Source organism: Ictidomys tridecemlineatus, chromosome 14 (assembly GCF_052094955.1).
Source record: "Ictidomys tridecemlineatus isolate mIctTri1 chromosome 14, mIctTri1.hap1, whole genome shotgun sequence".
NCBI lineage: Eukaryota > Metazoa > Chordata > Mammalia > Rodentia > Sciuridae > Ictidomys > Ictidomys tridecemlineatus.
In genome coordinates, this window is record NC_135490.1 from 8245773 (window position 1) to 8264908 (window position 19136).

The 19136-nt window shown below is 37.8% G+C and overlaps 1 protein-coding gene across 1 annotated transcript in view; it reads right to left on the minus strand.

Moving 5' to 3' along the window:
* Elp3 (elongator acetyltransferase complex subunit 3) overlaps positions 1–19136 on the minus strand; it is an 81407-nt gene that overhangs the window by 22513 nt on the left and 39758 nt on the right. Inside the window, exons 10-14 of the mRNA XM_005337216.4 lie at positions 18232–18425; positions 4771–4861; positions 3955–4020; positions 2268–2495; positions 1153–1234 (exon numbers count right to left, since the gene is read on the minus strand). Of these exons, the coding sequence (XP_005337273.1) occupies positions 1153–1234; positions 2268–2495; positions 3955–4020; positions 4771–4861; positions 18232–18425 (661 nt within the window). The remainder of the gene's footprint in view (positions 1–1152; positions 1235–2267; positions 2496–3954; positions 4021–4770; positions 4862–18231; positions 18426–19136) is intronic.

The following is a 19136-nucleotide window of genomic DNA, read 5'->3' on the forward strand; positions in this document are numbered from 1 at the left end:
TATTTTGGCTCCTATTATGAATCAGCCACTTTCTGTAGGGATACAATATTGAAGAGTAGAAATGAAAGAATATGCATTCACATCAGAATTTCCTTTTCATGCCCCTTTCCCTAGTACTTGATGTCCTGGTTAAGGAATAGGGAAGTTCCTGATGAGGTTCAGAATGCACTACCCCCAGACAGGTGATTTGGCACACTGAAAATTTTAAGCTGAAAAAAGATAAGAAAATAGCAGGTACAGGAAGGCCTCTCTGACCTTCCCCTACCCTTCACCCCTGAAGCAGAGGTAAGGCCCTCCCTGAACTGGGGAATAGGAGCATCCTTACCTCTGAATGAACAGGGCTTGCTAAGTGCCCCTGCCCCTGTTTCTTACCTTTAGCTCATTCTCCCTTGTCCAATCATTTCCCCATGACTTTCCAATTTAAATCAAGTACCTAGTATCAAAACACTATATCAAGTAGCTAGTATAAAAACTCAGGCTCAATAATTTCTTTGGATCTTCATTTCCTTATGAAAGCTCCTGTGTTCTGCAAAATTTACACTATATAAATCTGTATGTTCTTCCCCTATTAATTTGTCTTTGCAGGTTGAATTTCAGATCCAGCCAGGGAACCAAAGACAGTTGAGGAAAAGTTTGTCCTCCCCTGCCCTGCCAGACAGCGGAGTCCTTGTCCAGGACTGAGGACAGTAAGGAATCACTGAGGACAGTAAGGAAGGAGCAAGAACACTGCTTTTACCCATCTTACACTGACAACTGAGGCTCCATTTTAATTTTCTGAACAACACTGATAATTTCCACACTGATTTAAATTTTTCTTGAATCCATATCATCAAATTCCATTTCCCCAGGCAAAGTAACTGGGCACAAAGCACAAGAGAGATGCTGACCACAACGACCAGTGTGATAGATGGCGAAGAAGAGAGGATGCTGATAACTGGCTCTCCACTCTCAGAGAGGGAGCATTTCTGATAGTTCCAGTTCACCAAACTGCTTCCATGATTTTTCTGAGTGTTTAGGCACAAGTCCTTCATTGTCAGTCCCAATTTTAAACACAGTAATCATAAATGGGGCAAGAGAGCACTGAGGTAGACTTCATAGTGCTACCAAATGTAAAATGTGGATGAATCACGAATTTCTCCTTCCCCAAGTTACCTGAAATAACAGCTATTTTCCCAGATCCGTGTTCTTCTCGAGCTATTCTTTCTGCCTCCTCCATCAGCAGCATGCCAAATCCCTAGAAGGAGCAATAAAGAGGTTGGGGGATTAAGAAGGGAGGAAGTCCATCAAAAGAAGTCCACAAAACAAGAAGATTACAATTTTTTAGTTGCTAAAAAAATCTACTTATGTGAGTAAGAAAGAAGAAACCATTCAATTATACCAATACTTGACAGATGACAGGTGGAAAAGGTTTAACTTTCCAACTAGAGCTACCAAATGGTATTCTGTGGAGGATATAATCTAGTCACAGCAAGGGGACAATGCCTCACAAGAGCGACATCTTTTTAGGTAAGTTCTAGGCAGTCTCCAGATGACGGAAGTCTGGGGCTGTAAGTCTGATTTGTCATCCCTCCACTTTCTAAAATGGTTTAGAAATCAGGCAAGGTCCTTTACTTCGCCAATTGTGGGGCTTACCCTAAATCCACTATTGGCACTTTTAACACATTTTTCTGAATTTTAAAGAGTGAGTTACTAATTTTAGGTTGTCTGGGGTCAGAACAGGGTTCCACTGAATAAACTACAGCTTGCCATTTTTGAAGGGCTTCACGGTTCCTTATGTGCTTTCACGTCATCCTCTCACTTGAGTGCACAGTTGACTCATAAAATTGCCAGTATTATGAGTTCTGACTTCCACAAGCAGAAATTTCACATGGTTCAATCTGATATATTCAATTAGCTGAATCTGTTTGTCCTTCCTTTTGCCCCATCACTCCCCAGAGGGAGCAGTGTGGAGGGAAAACATGGTGGAACAACTGAAATGCTGATTCTTTTGTTCTTAATACTCCCCTTTCCCCTTTCCTCTGTCTCCAACACCATTCCTTTTCTCTTTTCCTACCTTGGGCAATTTCTTTTTTTCTTTTCTTTTTTTAAAAATATATATTGTTTGAGTTGTTGATGAACCTTTATTTTACTCATTTATTTATATATGGTGCTGAGGATTGAACCCAGTGCCTCACACATGCCAGGCAAATGTTCTACTACTGAGCCACAACCCCAGCCCTTGGGCAATTTCTGAATTATAAGCCAAACAAAACCAGTATACAGGATACCTGATGCTGAAATTTAGTAGGATCCCGGCTGCTCACAGGGACTACACTTCCATACACATGCAGTTCCCGGACTATGGACACACCTCCACCCAACTCAAAACGGAAAGTTTCCTCTGAGCACTTTCGTAACCGCAGGAGGCCAATCAGAATGTCTTGATCAGGATCTTCATATGACAAGAATGTTTCCCAGCCTCCATTTGCAACATAATCTCTCCTTACCAATTCAACCTATTGATAAGAAAGTGCACAAAAATATTTTTCAAAATTAAAAACCAAGTTCATTTTTATAATCGAATGTATTTATTTAGGCTAATATTCAGTTAGGAAAAAAGAATGAATCATCGCTAATTATGTTCTTTTTACTGGTCTCCTCTCAAACAGTACCAATAAATAAGAGTTCATGCCTTGATCATGAACTGTTATAAATGGAAAACCATTTAACAAATATTTGAAGTTAATTAACCTGAGATTCTTCCAGAAATCCAGCTCAGTTAATGCTTCTATGTATTTAAATCTTTGATCTTCCATGAACAGTCTCTAAGATAAAATTACAAATCATGTCTTAGGAGCACTTGTTTCGTTCCAAATTCTCAGATATTCAGTGGTTTCCTTTTCTTTTTCTTTTTGGTACTGGGGATTTAACCCAGTGGCACTTAACCAAGTTATATCACAAGCCCCCTCCCCCTTTTTAAAAAATATTTTTTTTACTTGTCAATGGAACTTTATTTTATTTATTTATGTGGTGCTGAGAATCAAACCCAGTGCCTCACGCATGCCAGGCAAGCGCTCCACCACTGAGCCACAACCCCAGTCCCATCGTGAGCCCTTTTTGAGACAGAGTCTTGCTAAGTTGCTAGGCTGGCTTTGTACTCACAATCCTCCTGTCAGCCTCCCAGCTGCTGGGATTACAGGTGTGCACCAACACTCCTGGCAGTGGTTTAATTTTCTAGATGTTACTTCCTCCACTAGAACCTGTTGTGGGGGATGGGGGTAATCCCTTGTATTGTGACGAGGTTTAAGAAAGTATGACATCTCACAGAGCTCTTAAATTGTACCTAGTTATGGAACAATTATATTAAAGAAAGTTCAATCACTGGGCAGAAGCTTTTACGGCAAGTGTTGTGGTGGGAATCTATAAAGTTATAACTCTTCAACTCATTGTACAAATGGCTCTGGTACTTTGCATAAAAATGAGCAATATGTAATGATATGCATATATCCAGAAATCTTCACGTTTGGATATAGGTACAGCATCTATTCATTTGCTTATTCCCCAATGGGCAAGAGTTGATAAGCTCTACCAGAAGGTAGCCACTACAGATGTGTGGCTATCTACATTTGAATTAATTCAATAAAACTAAACCTTCAGTTCCTTATTTGTACTAACTGCATTTCAAGTGCTCAAAAGTCACACTTGACTAGTGGCTACCATATTGGACAACTCAGATCACAGAACATTCCCTGTACTGCAAGTAAATTCTGATAGACAGTAGTGATCTAGAATAAGATCTTATTTTTCCTAACCTGGCTCTTCTATCATTCAGTTACCTTCATATTTGGCTTTCCTAGCTTGACATCTGTATCTAATCTTCAGTTATTCTCTGCTCTGAGTTATTCATCAACTTTTAGGACTTGGTACTCTCTGTAAGACGGTGGGGGTCCAGGCTCGGCAAAGACATAAACTGACCTGATAGGGCCGTACTTTGTGATGAATTTCTTGGATTCCAACCTCTCTGGTTCTCACATCTCGACACTGCAAAAACAAAAACAAAAATTAAAAAAATCAGGCAGAGATTGGAGGAGAAATTAGAGAAATTAAATCTGCAACTAATTCATTGTTTATTTAAACTTCTCTTATTTAAACCAAACCCTGGGCTGAAAAAAAGGCCCATCTTTAATAAATTTGAGAATGGAGGAAACCAGAATGACAAATTTATGAATTTGTATTGTTTTACTTTTAAACTAAATTTAGACTTTAATTTTGCTCAGGGAATATAACTATTGTGTTCCTCTGACTTAAGAACCAACTACAACCTATTGTATTAATATATTTCTGAAGGACTGTGACATGTGTGAAATTCCATGAAGAAATAGAGTTCATTATTTAGTTTTCAAAAAACAAAGCTCCTTCCAGTTAGAAAGGAAACCCCTGGATGTTAGGGTTTGTAAACAAGTCAAGATGGCGTGTGGCATTTTGCCAGGGGGAGTGGTTTGTGAAGTTTTTGAAAGCAGGAGGTGAACACATAGTTGGCAATCAAAGCAGGTAGGAAAAAACAACCATTCAACTGGAAAGCCTACAGAGGAAGGCAGAGGGGATGAGGGACAGAGTGCAGCCTTCACCGCTGTGTGCTTCCGCTCCCAGGTTACACAGAAAACCTTCAGTGCATGCAGGTGTTCTAACCTGCTTAGTAGAAGCAGTCTGTAAGAGGACTGTCACAGAGCGTTTGCCTGTGAGGTTCCTTTTTCCTCAACAGTGATGGACTGACAGTCAAATCACTCTCACCTGTATTCCAAGGTCCTTCATTCTCGCAAACGCCAGCTCCCTCAGGTTGCCATGCTCCACTCCTGAGCTGACCAAGGGCATGGGAATATCTCTGCAGGAGAAAAACATCAGCTGTAGCAAAATATAAATCCTTTTCCATCACAGTAAGATAGGGGTATTTAAAAAAGAAAAAGCAAAGAAAAGAAGCAAAAACCCTATTTGCTTATTCTTCAATTTGTTTTTAAATATTTTATTAGTTTTTAATGGACCTTTATTTATTTATATATGGTATTATATTATAAGCACTCTACCACTGACCCACAACCCCAGCCCCCCCCCTTTTTTTTTCTTTTTAAAAATCTTAGACACTGTATCTTTTATATACTGATTTTTTTTTCCCCTCCAGGAGGGTGTTGGGGCGACTAAAATGGAACTCACAATTTCAGTTTTTGATTGACATCTCCTTGATGCCTGGCACTTTATACCAATGCTAGGAATTAAATTTTATCTCTTCTCATCTTTAGGCAATATGCTGTTCTTCTAATTTCAAATGAAATTAGAAACAGACAAGAAAACAGGCTGAATATCAAAATCAAGAAGTAGAATCAGAGCTGCCCTGTACCTCAGTTTTCCATCCATAAAACCAGTTTTCATCAACTTCTTGGTTTTCTGTGAGAGACATCTGATAGAAATCATTTTATAATATCACAAAGTACAAAACCAAGCCCAAAAGCCTAATAACCATTAGTACAGATTTTTGGCTGAAGAGACATTTGTACTAAATAAAACAAGAAATAATTAAAAAAAAATAAACTTCAATTTGTTTAATGAGGAGAAATAGCAACTTCTATTAATGCACTGCTTTATAGCTTACACTTTCCCACATAATAACTGAATGACAAAAGTAACCAGGAAGCTCAAAAGCCCAGTAATGACTGGTCTCAAAGAATATTTTTTCACCTCATTTCACAAAAATCGAAATTAGAAGTGACGCATTAGAAGAATATCATATTGCCTAAAGATGAGAAGAGATAAAATTTAATTCCTGGCATTGGTATAAAAATGCCAGGTATCAAGGAGATGTCAATCAAAAACTGAAATCATGAGTTTCATTTTAGTCGTCCCAATACCCTCCTGGAGAAAACAAAAAAATAAACAAACAAAAAAAAAAATCAGTATATAAAGATACAGTATCTAAGATTTTAAAAAAATAAAAATAAAAATAAACAAAAAAACCCAAATTGAAGAATAGGCTTAGCACATCAGCTTTCTATTCAAAGACAAACCTCAAATTTGTTTTGTCTAATATTTGGTTGATCTGAAGAAAGATGAAATATGTCAATTATCTTCTATTCTCATGTTGCTTTTGAATCAACTAGAATAGTCTCAATTTTCACCTGTCTTCGTATGTTAAATACAATTAGCTAATTTATCTATTTGATTCTAATAAGATATTCCTTACTCACAAGTATCAAAAGCCAATCAATTTGCACAATGAGCTATACACAATTAAGTTTATTAGGCTCTGGAAGCCAGCAGAGTTTTCATAAAACACTATAAACACAAAGAGGAACGGGGGTTCAAAGTGAGAGTGACATCACACACACACACACACACACACACACACACACACGCATGCACACACACACAAGAGTAATCGAGTTTTATAGTAGAGTGATATAATAGTATATGTGGTTGACATATAGGTTTTAGTGAAATAACTTTCTATTTTCGGAACTATAATTCCTTAAAATCAAATATATTTTAAAGTTAGTAATCAGATGAAACTGAATGAAAGCTATTAAGGTAAAAAGTATGTTTTAGCAAGGAATATATATATATGTCTCTATATATAAGTAAATATATATTGCTTTAAATATTTTGTTGTTTCATATTTTTATATATGCCAAAGGTAAAGTCCTCTACATGTCCTTTTTCACCCTTAAATAGTTTATAAAGAATTCACAAACATACGAATATATTAAACATAGAACTATACATCATGTAAACAAACACAGAACACAAGAAACATCTGCAGCCTGGAGTAAATTTTCAAATGTTTGTTATAGTGGTGTGAAATTAACCTGATAACATCAATGGCAACTACACATTTGTGTCTTGCTATTCATGGTAGTGAGGTGTTAAACCTGCTATGAACACTGACCCAGATGACCCTGAAGCACTGCTCCTGGGAAATGCAAGGGCTGGGTTCCTGTGTGCCCCTCAATGCTGTCTTCAACTGATCAGGACTTATCTTTGTTTTACGGGTGCCTCTGTTAAAGGCACCTATCTGGCACAGCTGACTCAATAACAAGAACTTGTTATCATAGCACTATAACTCATGCTAAAAGAAGCCCACTTAACACACATTTTTTTCTTGAAGGCACATGAAGATGGCATGTTAAGAACAGGGGAATGTAAGTAGAAAGATGGAAATCCAAATAAAGAACTAAAAATAAAATGTTAAGAGATCCAAAATACTGTAACAAATGAAGAATACATTTCATGGGATTATGAGAAGTGGATAGGGTTGAGGGAAAAAAAAAATCTTTGAGCCAAAGAATATATCAACAGAAACTTCAAAAACTGAAAAGAAAGAAAGAAAGAAAGAAAATCCAAAGACTGTGAAACAACTACATAAGATGTACTTATGTGCACTGTGAGAATAGAGAAAAGAACAGGGGAAATATTTGAACAATAATAAAATAATTTCTCCAAATTAATGCCAGACATTGAACTACAGATCCAGGAAGCTCAGAGAACACTAAACAGGACAAATTCTCCCAAACCTACATGTAGGCTTGCCATTTTCAACCTATAGAAAATTGAAGATAATGAAAATGTCCTGAAAGAAGCCAGAGGGGAAAAACACTACCTACCAAGGAACAAGAATTATATCTAACTTCTCTTTAGAAACCATGCAATCAAGTATAGAGTGGAGCAAAATATTTAAAAACCATCAACTTAGAATCCTGTGTTGCATGACATCATCCTTCAAAAGGATAAAAGTGGGGTTGGGGATATAGCTCAGTTGGTAGAGTGCTTGCCTCACATGCACAAGGCCCTGGGTTAAATCCCCAACACCACAGGTGGGGAAAAAGGGGGTAAAAGAGAAGTAAAGACTTTCTCAAACAAAAACTGAGGGAATTCATTGCTAATTGATCTGTTCCACAAGACATATTCTAACGCAACTACTAAATAAAGTAAAAAAAAATAATAATAAGTACAACTGATATAGTAAGAAAGAAACAATGATGAAATTGCATAAAAAGATCAATTAAAACCATAAGAGGCAGAAAAGGAATGGAAAACAAAAATAGAAGCAAAGAATAAGGGCAATAAAATCAGTGTTTAGAGGAAAAATTTAAGCATTGAAAAGAAGGGGAAAAAAATCTGTTTCCACCTTAGGAAATGAGATAAAGAGTACATTAAATTCAAAGTAAGCTGAGGAACAGAAATAACTAAAATTAGAGCAGAAATCAATGAAATTCCAACAGGAAATCAATAGAGAAAACAAACAAAACCGAAAGCTGGCTCTTTGAGAAGATCAATCAAATAAATCAACATCTAGCAAGAGTAACTGATGGGAAAAGAGGAGGGCAGAAACGACTATCAGAATGAAAGAGGGGGCATCAAAACTAACAGATCCTGTAGACATTGAAAGTATAAGGGAATTCTCCATGCGCTGTGGTTTGGATATGGCTTGATGTGCCACAAGGTTCCACTGTGATTGGAGGCTAGGTCTGGGGAGTGGAGCTGGGAGGTGGCAGAACCTTAAAGAGGTGGGGCCTTGTGGAAGTTAAGGTCGTTGGGGTGTGCCCTTGGGTGGTAGTTCTCCCAGGAGGAATATCAGAATGAGCAAACCTGACCCCATCTGGTTCCAGATGTTCCCACACATACTCCTGCCATTGCTCTCTACACCATGAGGTGATGCAACCAAGGATGGCCTTATAATAAGCCAGTGTTCTGCTACTGCCTCTAGATCCTGTCGCTATACAAACTAAGACATTTGTGTATGTGTATCCACATTTATATGCACACACATAAATATATATGTAACTACTACATATATATAAATTTGAAAATCTGCAGGATCATACTGATAATTCCAATGCTAAATTAGCACCTCAGGGATCTTTTCAGTCTTCCACTTTTTTTTTTTTCAAAGAGAGAGAGAGAGAATTTTTAATATTTATTTATTTATTTTAGTTAGTTCTCAGCAGACACAACATCTTTGTTGGTATGTGGTGCTGAGGATTGAACCCAGGCCACACGCATGCCAGACGAGCGCGCTACCGCCTGAGCCACATTCCCAGCCCCAGTCTTCCACTTTTAATGTTCAGAAATCCCTTCAGATAGCGAGAAAGAAGTCTCTCATTATCTTCAGCACATTTACTGATCTGATAAATCAAGTAACTTATCTGTTCAATGTAACCAATCTTCCAAGACCTCCAGCTTCATCTCTGCACTCCTGCTTTACCTCTCAGCTGTGTCAGAAGCCAGGAACACAGTGTCAGCCACCCCTGTGGCACTCTTCCACAGTCAATGGGAAGGCAAGAGAAAATGGACTTGACAAATATATATATTTATATATTTTTTCCTTTTTTATTTATATATGACAGCAGAATGCATTACAATTCTTATTACACAGAGCACACTTTTTCATATCTCTGGTTGTATACAAAGTCAAATATATTTTAACAACAAACTAGTGTTTTTTTAAAAAGACATTAGGGCTGGGATGTAGCTCACTGGTAGAGCACTTGCTTAGCATGTATGAGACTCTGGGTTTGATTCCCAGTATCACATCAATAAATGGCACAAAAAATTTCAAGAGAAGTAAACTCTCTTTATAAGACAGTGTTGGTACCCAGCAGACTGCTACATAACTTGTGGGACAGTGCAAAATAGGAATATATGGCCCCTGATTAAAAAAAATTATTAAAGGCTGGGAATGTGGCTCAAGCGGTAGCGCGCTCGCCTGGCATGCGTGCGGCCCGGGTTCAATCCTCAGCACCACATACCAACAAAGATGTTGTGTCCGCCAAGAACTAAAAAATAAATATTAAAAATTCTCTCTCTCCTCTCTCACTCTCTCTTTAAAAAAAAGATTATTAATAATTCCAAGATGGTGATGGTACAGCATTAAGCCAAGTGCAAGACCCACAAAACTGCACAGGACACATGTTCTTGAAGCTAGCCCTGATGATCATAGAGGATCTGGTGACACAGGGACTTACAATGATGCTGACAGTTCATAAATGTCCTTAAATTTATGTTTGTCACTACAAAAATGAAAAATTTCTTTAATGGTCTTTAGCAGTGACATGCCTAGAGTATACCAGATGGAAGTTTTCCTTATTAAGAACAGAAATGTGGCAATTGCCATTTTAGTGAAAAAGTCTTTTTTCATTGAAACCAAGGGAAAACAATTCTACATAGGCTGAGCATCTTCTACATGCAAAATACCACGTGAAACAATCCAGACCATATACTCAGACACTGTTACAATCATCCAGGAATTCAAACCCAATTTGAGATTACTCACCATTTGAAATTACTATACCCATCTAGGTAGGAGTTAAAATTAGTTTTGGGTTTCTCAATTTAATTCAATCTAGTTTTGCTTTCTTGGCTTTGAGAGGTTACATATGAGAATATTCTTTTTCTAATCCTATGGGTAACATCTCCAGCTTGGAGGTGCTTATATTTGCAATTTGCTTATCACAAACTCTTCAAAGTGATGTCTAGAGCTGTTTTTGTCTGAAGTTTCTCACTTTTCTGGCATGTTTTGGTTGCAAATTGGTATTCCTATTCTAATGCCTCACAGTGATTTAAATATCATATCAAGGCAGACAGCTGTCGAATAGCCTGTGGGCAGCAGCAGTTTCATGTGGCTCCATCATGTGCCTGGACGAATTTTTACACTTAATCACTGAATGCACCCTGGGGAGCGAGAATACAGAATCTCCTATAAGGATGCTGCTTCATAAAAATACCCAGAAAGATGTCATTGACTCACTTGTCATGAAATTAAAAAGTGAGAGGAAGGAGAGGCAGGCATGGTGTGGAAAATAAGCAATTAAAAGCATCAAGTAATCTATTAGAAAATACAGTAAACAAATGAGAGAAGTAACATCACATTCTCACTTGATCATCTTCCTGTCCTTGGTTCCTTTAGACACTGCCTGAAAAACAATTCCCCTCCCCAGTCAGAAGACCCCCAGCCACCTGACTCTGCTGATCTCAGCCTCCACCACTCCTCTGCATGTTAGCTTTCAGTGTCCATTAACACTTTCCTTGCTACTAGTATTTCAAAATTCACCCTCCAGATGTTGGTACAAGTTTCTTTCTAGGCATTCAGACATAACAAATTCTCACTATGTCCAAGTGCAAATTTTAAAAAATTTGAAATGAAATAGAAGGTTTTAAAACAGATACGACACAGTTTCACTAGAACATAGACATCCAATTGTTCTTAAGTGCTAATAGTACTATATAAATGTGGATTTGGCCTTTTGATTTCCCAGTTTCCAGGTGAGAGGAGAGAATTCAAAATGAGGGGCAGCATTATGAACTTTTATGAGCTATCTCCATAAAAAACACCATTTTTATGATCCAAACTCTATGACTGGCAAATTCAATAGAATCAATAGAAGAAGCAATACAACTTTTACAAGGTAAAAAAAAGTTAATCCTTGCTCATACTAGGAAAATACATTAACACCATTAATTAAATAAAATTAAAAATATAGGGATTCGATTTTGTAGAGGATGGGATAAAACCATTGACTATTTAAATTGGTATAAACTCTTTGGAAAATCTTACCAATTTTGTCAATACACATAGCAAAAATTCATATTTATTTATACTTTGCTTGTATTAGAAAATTATTATTATTTTTTAAGAGAGAGAGAAGAGAGGGGGGGAGGGAGGGAGGATTTTTTTAATACTTAGTTTTCAGTGGACAGAATATCTTTCAGGTGGTGCTGAGGATCGAACTCAGTGCCCCACGCATGCCAGGTGAGCGTGTTACCGCTTGAGCCACATCCCCAGCCGCAGAAAATTATTTAAAAAGAGAAAAGATGCTTAGATCCTTCCCCAGTAGGAATTCTCATAGATGATAGTATTGTAAGTATAGCAGTAAAAAGTTGCATGCACATAAATTTTAGTGGAAGCTAGGATAATAACTTTTGCAAAAGTAAAACACAGCTATTGAGGAAAAAAACAAACAAAACAAAACCTAACTAAACCCTCTAGCTTCTTAATGGACTTTAAAAAAATCTCTACTTTTGGAGGCCACATAGCTGGAGGGTGCATTATTAGTCTCCCACTAGCTCTGCTCTCTCTCTCATTTCTGATTTGTGGATTAAGATGACTAACAGTTACCTAGGTTACTCTTTGGAATCCTGAAAACTGCTTTTGAGGAAAACACTGACTCTTCACTTGGGCCTCCAGATGTTCCACGGGTGACTGAACAGGAAGGGAAGGCATGGATCTTGGCTTCCATGTTGAGTCTGTTTCCTTTGTTGCCTTAACTTTTGTCTATTCAGGACTGCACATAGACACACTGATCATTTAAGATGTGTCATGTCCAAAACTATAATATATGGTTAACTAGACCTAGATTTGCCTAGTCTTCCCTGGTCCCCTTGAGACCAAAGACACCTATACTATCATGAGCAGAAACACCAGACCACGAAAGGAACAAGAGCCGAGTTCCTGGAGGATCTTCACTTGCTCCCAGTAAAGACATGAGACCCCTTCCCTTTACTGGCCTGTCCCTCTCCTTCCTTATCCCTATCCTCCATTATAGCCCCTCAATCCCATGGAATTGAGAAAATGATTTGTGAGCAAAGCTCCCTCTTCTCCATTCTCTGGCCACTGAATATATGAATAAAACCTTTCTTTCTCCCTAACACTTGTCTCTCAAATGGACATTGGTTTTGCTGTGGGATCAGTCTCTGAACCTGGGTTAGGGAACAAAACCCAGAAGAAACCTAAATGTCTAACAATGGGAATATTTACTGGATGAGAAAAATGTAAACGATAGACTATTATGCTCTCTTTAAAATTATAACCATGAAAATTATTCTAAATCTTTTTTTTTGCATTTCAGAATATTTTAATTGATAATAACTGTACTTATCATGGGGTACAATGTGATGTTTTGATACATGTATACATCATGAAAAGATCAAATCAGGGTATTTAGCATATCCACCCCCTCAAACATTTATTATTTCTTTGTGATGAAAACATTCAAAAACCTTTCTTCCTATAATCTTAAGATAGTTTTTTAAAAACTATTATTTCCCACTGTTCAATAAAACACCCAGAACTTATTCCTCCTAATTTTGTACCAATTTATTTCTACTCCTTGCCCTCGAACTCCCCAGTTTCTGGAAGCCACTGTTCTACTCTGTGTTTCTGGAACGTTAGCTGCTTTAGATCTCAAAAATGAGGGATATCATTCAGTATCTGCCTTTCTGTACCTGGTTTATATTACTTAACATGTCTTTAATAAGAACTAGAATTTCAAAAACACAAACAGCATATTTACCAGCATATAAAATGTACTGCCATGTAAGATGCATCCCAAACATACAAGAAAATTTTTGGAAAAATAACATGACCTTGTTGTTAACACATATATCGAAGTAGTTTTATAGAATAAATATATATATTTCCATATGACCAGAAGGGAGGAAGAAAATATAAATTCTGGATATTAGTAGTATATTATAAACTGTTGGAAATAAAGTATACAAGGACATGATTAAATAAGAAATGTATGGAGGTCACCTGACAGTGGTACACAGCAGAAACACTTGGCTCTAGGCATTCACTAGTAAATGAGATCTTCAGGCTACCTTGGCACTGCACAAGCCTACTCTAAAATTTCAGTGATTACTGAGCAAAAAGCAAGTCAGAGTATAAGTTAAACCTGAATCATTTTTTAATGCAGTGTAGTCATTCCTCATTATCTGTGAGGGACTGGTTTCAGGATTCCCCATAGATAGTCCAATATGCAGATGCTCAAGTCCCTCGTATCAAATGCTGTGATATACAGATGTATAACCTCATGTAGACTTTGAATCATCTCCAGATGGTTCTGATGCCTAATATAATGTCTATGTAAATAGTTGTTATTCAGTATCATTTAGGGGGAAATGTCAAGAAAAAAATTCTACACGTGTTCGTTACAGATATTTTTTTCCCCATATGAAAGGCCAACTATATATACAAAGTAAATTATATATCAAAATATAATAAATATGAATTCCTAGATAGCACCTTTAACAATTCAGCAATATCCAATGCAAAACATCAAATAATATATTTGAAGGAATTCTTCTCATGCTTACCAAAAAGCAAATGCTCTATTGAATAACAGTCTACTGTAAACTACATTAAAAAAAAAACCCAATGAATTCTAATGTAAACTTGTGTAACAATAAATATAAGTTATATTAAGAGCATGAAAAATATAAAAAATAAATTGGACAGCACTATAAAGATTTTTTTGTCTTTGTACTAAACATTCTAGCAAAGGATCACCTTTAAAGTTAAGTCGCTGGTCAGCCCAAAGTGTGAAAATCCAACCCTCACAGCTGGACTGCAGGACTTGCCAGCACACTTGCTATTAGTCATTACTCTCTTCAAACCAGACCCGCGTAGGACATTACTAACTTCACACTACCTCTTGCTGCACCGCTCTCCTTCAGGTCTTAGCTCACCCCTGTATCTGTGGAACAACCTCACGTGTGGGTATATCTGGCAGCACCTCCCTCAGATGTTTTAGCTGAGATCTGCTGCCTTTGTTCCTCTGAATCCTTGTTTTCTCAATCGTGGGTGGGCCAGGATAATGACTCTAGTAATATTTCACAGTGTCTGTAAAAATAAGCTTTTAATGTCTCTCGTTACTCTTGACTTGCTGGTTGTAGCAGTGAGAAATTTCAAGCTGAAAACTTTAGAGGGAAAGAGCACATTCTCTCCTGTGATCCACGCCAGCCACACTGGGAAAGACTGGTTCTCTGGATGTCTATTCTGTGACAGCTGCTGTCACGATGTGTCCTCACTCTTCTCTGGTAATACACGTCAGTTAAACATCAATGACCTTTTTCTTCTGTCTCTACTAATGCTATTTATTGCATCTTTGTTTCCTTCTGCGGAAACAATTTTTTTGAAAAAGAAAATTTCAAAGTCACAGAAAAAATGCAAGTAACTATTTTCCTGAACTATTTGAAAGTAAGTGGTGAATGACATGTACCAACACTCTCAGAATACTTTAAGCATTTCCTACAAGGATATTCTATTACAAAGCGACAAAACAACCATCTAAATCAGGACATTAACACTGATTCTTCCCTACTGTCTAATCTTTGACTCCATTTGAGTTTCTTCAGGATTTCAAAAAGCACAGCAAAAGCACCCAGTTCAGAAGACTGTATTGTATTGCTGTATTGTAACTGTCAAGTTTCTTTAGTCTCCGAAATGGAACCAAATGCTCTGATTGTAATACTTTCAAAATGACAGGCCAGTTATTTTTTAGAATGTTCCTCCATTTGGGTTGTCAGTGCTGCCTCCTGATTAAATGCAGGGATGGACTTCTGACTGAAGAACACAGAGGTGACACTGTATTCTCAACCTGTCCTAGCAGGTGGCACATGACTGTGCTTTACACAATTTCTGATAATGTTCACTGTGATCAGCTGTCAAGTTATTCTTTCCACTTTGTTTTTAATATATTGTGTGTATAGTCAATTCTCATCAGGTTAGTAGGCAGTAAGTAATTGGTAGGTAATTATGTTCTTCAAAGTAACCACCAACACCAAAGAAGAAAACCCTGAGTCCCTGATGCTATGGAAAATAGAGCATTGGATTCCTGTGAGCCTTTGGCTACATTATGTCTGTCATTCATTAATACATAATCTTGCTTTATGTCTTTCAAGGCACTTTATTTAAATGTATACTGTGACTGAATATCATATATTGTGGCTTTATATTTACTGAACTCATGGCCAGCAGCTCTGGACCAAGTGTTCCTCTCCATAAGACAGAGCACCGTCTTTCTGCATTCAGGAGCAACAGACAGGACTTTAACACTATTTGGGGGCTGTTTTAAAAAGCAAATCCCTAATAAACTGGACGAAATTTTTTAAAATGTAGCACTAAGTAAACTATAAAAGGAACACCAGATCACAGTGTGAGAACTAGAAAAGGAAGACAGAGCATCGCCTTGTTTGACCTTGGCCGAGAACATGTTTGGGGGTGACTCAATTTTTTCACTGCTCTTCATGTTTGAGAATAATTTGTGGCCAAAGAACCGCAAGTATTGATTTTGAGTCACAGATTTTATCATCAAGTAGGCAAATATGCAAATATGGAATCTGCTTATACTAAAGATTGACTGTTGATATTATGTTCTTGACTCACACTTAGAAATCATTGATCTCATTAGGTACATCACCATGGACCCGTGAATTCTTATTTTATTTAGTTGATTGTAATCTGTTAATATCAATGCTTATTTTGCTGTTCAAATTTGGCCAACGGGAGCCCTCAAGCTGGCTTCCTCATCACTCTTTGAACACTTCTTTACTTTGTGGCATAAAGGGTTCTAGGTTCATCTTGTACTTTCTTTGCCCAAGTGCTACTATCAGCCATTTCTCCAAGGAGCTCTAGCTCTTTTTAGCTGAGCAGGCTATTTAGAAACCAAGATCTGGAAACTGGCATGCTCACTGCTATAAACCCACCTTGGACACACACTGTATTTATTGTTATTTGTTACATTTGTATCTTCTTATATGTTGAGAATCATGAGTTCATACCTGTCCCTTCTTTCCAAAATCACAACATTCACTTGAATTTTCTTCTTTTTCACATGTGTAACTCTTTCTCAGATAAAAAATTGAACAGCTATCTAGGCCGAGTATGGTAGTGCACTCCTGTAATCCCAGCAGCTTGGGAGGCCGAGGCAGGAGGATTGTGAGTTCAAAGCCAGCTTCAGCAATTTAGTGAGGTGCTAAGCAATTCAGTGAGACCCTGTCTCTAAATAAAATACAACATAGGGCTGGGGATATGGCTAGGTAGTGCCCCTCGAGTTCAATCCCTGGTATCCGCCCCTACCCCCCTCAAAAAATTGAGCACCTATCATCCTTAATATATCCACTCATTTGATCAACTCCCCTAAGTAACCAATCTTTTGTTTCTATCCCCTCTTCTTTGTACTGCTCTCCCCACCAGAGACATCCTCCATACCCTGCTCCACTATGACATTGTACCACACTGGTCTCTGGGGAGTGAAAGCCCCGTGCACCATACACACTCCATTAGCTTGCTCCGCTTGAGGCACCACACTCCCCCCAAAATCCCCCAACATGTGGACGCCTATGTTGCTTGGGCCCATCTAATGTCTTTCTTACTTAATTTTTCCAGAAAGGCTAAAAAGAAAGGAAAAGACAATATAGGTGATCTTAATGGCCAACTTTTCTATGTACTATCTCCTGAATATTTTCCTGTTATATTTCTAAAAATAAGAGATCATACAGGCAATTTAGAACCTAGAATTAGACTACTGATTTACAAATTTTGAGAAATCAATACACCATACCAAAAGTACAGTGTAAATATCCTTTGACCCATTAAGAGAATCCATTATTTTATTTGTACTCTTAATAATTTTCCTTAAGTAGCTGATACTTTTCTTTCCTTAAGTAGCCTGTTCTTAGCATTCATAGTTCCACGTTACCCATGACATGATTTGGTGCTCAGGGTCTGGCTGTGCTCCCATTTACCTGTCACCTTTGGCCTTAAACGTATTATAGGGGAACATGGGCAGTTTTTGGCAGGGTGGGGGGAATGTATCATAATGACTAAAAAAGTTCAGGAATAACTTTGTTAGGATAGGAGATACACAGGTAACTTTACAGTGTCAAAACTTTTTTCAATGTTATAATCCTGGTTTTAAACAATTATTAAAGGTATACAACTATAAATGGTTTACTTTTTCTCTCCTCGGAAGAAACAAATCATCTAACTTTCTTCCTGCCATCAAGAATTGCCATCTGTTCTCCATGTACACATGAACTATCTATATAGAACGACGCAGCTTCCTTTTCTTGAGGCTCCAGACATGGCTATGCTCCTTCTCGCATTCTCATTACATCATCCACACTAAAGCAGTCCTGCCAGAGGAAACCTGCATGCCAACCATAAGCTCCTTAGACGCAAATACCATGCCTACTAGCCTTCATGACAACATCTCCGGGCTCATGAACAAATGGATGAATGAATAAATAGGTACCAAGAGTGTGGCTGGGCATGTTGTGCTTTGGCTTCCCTCCCTCTCTACTTACACAGAGCATTCCAGATATTTTAATTAAAAAAAATCACCCTCAATATGAAATCAGACTATTTCTGTTAGAAATTATTAAGAGAGTCACCAATTATCTTGGGAATAAAAGACAACACCCTACCTCTGCACTCGGTACACTCGAGTCCATGGAGGCACAAGGGCTAGGATTCGAGCCACCAGTTCAATCAGGTCACTAGGAGAATAACTCTTGTATCTTCCCGATTTCCAAAGCTCGTATAGCCCAGTTCCACGAATGACCAGGGTAGGGTACAGCTTCAAACCATCAGGACGAAAAGCAGGGTTCTCAAAAAACTCCTGTGAATACAGAACACAAACTGATTCTTCCATTTCTTATACAAGAATCACCCATGGTGAAGTCTCAATCCTGGACCGGCTTCTCACACACTCCAGCAGGCCCCGAGGCTGCCCTTCATTTCTGTACATGGACAGGACAGGAACGCATTGTTCCCTCAGCCTCCCTGGAGCAGAACACATGTGTGCTGGACCAGGGGTCTACTCATCTATCCACATCTATGGCTGCCATCTGATCTCAGGCCCTTTACCTTTGCAAAGGCAATTCCCTCTGACTGCAAAGCTCACTGTTTTTTTCATCCAGCTAACTTCATGTCTCAGCCTGGCGGCTACTCATCAGAGGCCCTCCTGACCTTCAAACACTAGCTGCCCCACTTAAAAAAAAAAAAATAATAATGAACTCTGTTTGTATTACATCTTTTGTAGCAGCATCATCCTGACAATTTAAATCATGTCTTTTACTTCCAGGCTATAGTCTTCTTTAATAATGCAATATATTTAATTATATAAACTTTAAAAAAGTTTTCACAAAAACAAAGGATACAACAAAAAAGGAAAAAAGGGAAGAAACAAAATTGTGACAAAGGCCATCTGGCTTATAAAAACCTACCATGTTTGTTACATAGCCCTTTATAGAAAAGCTGGCTGATCTCTAAATTAACCATTTCATCTTGTTTTTCAGGCCAATTAGCATCATCCTTAATTTGGGCTGCA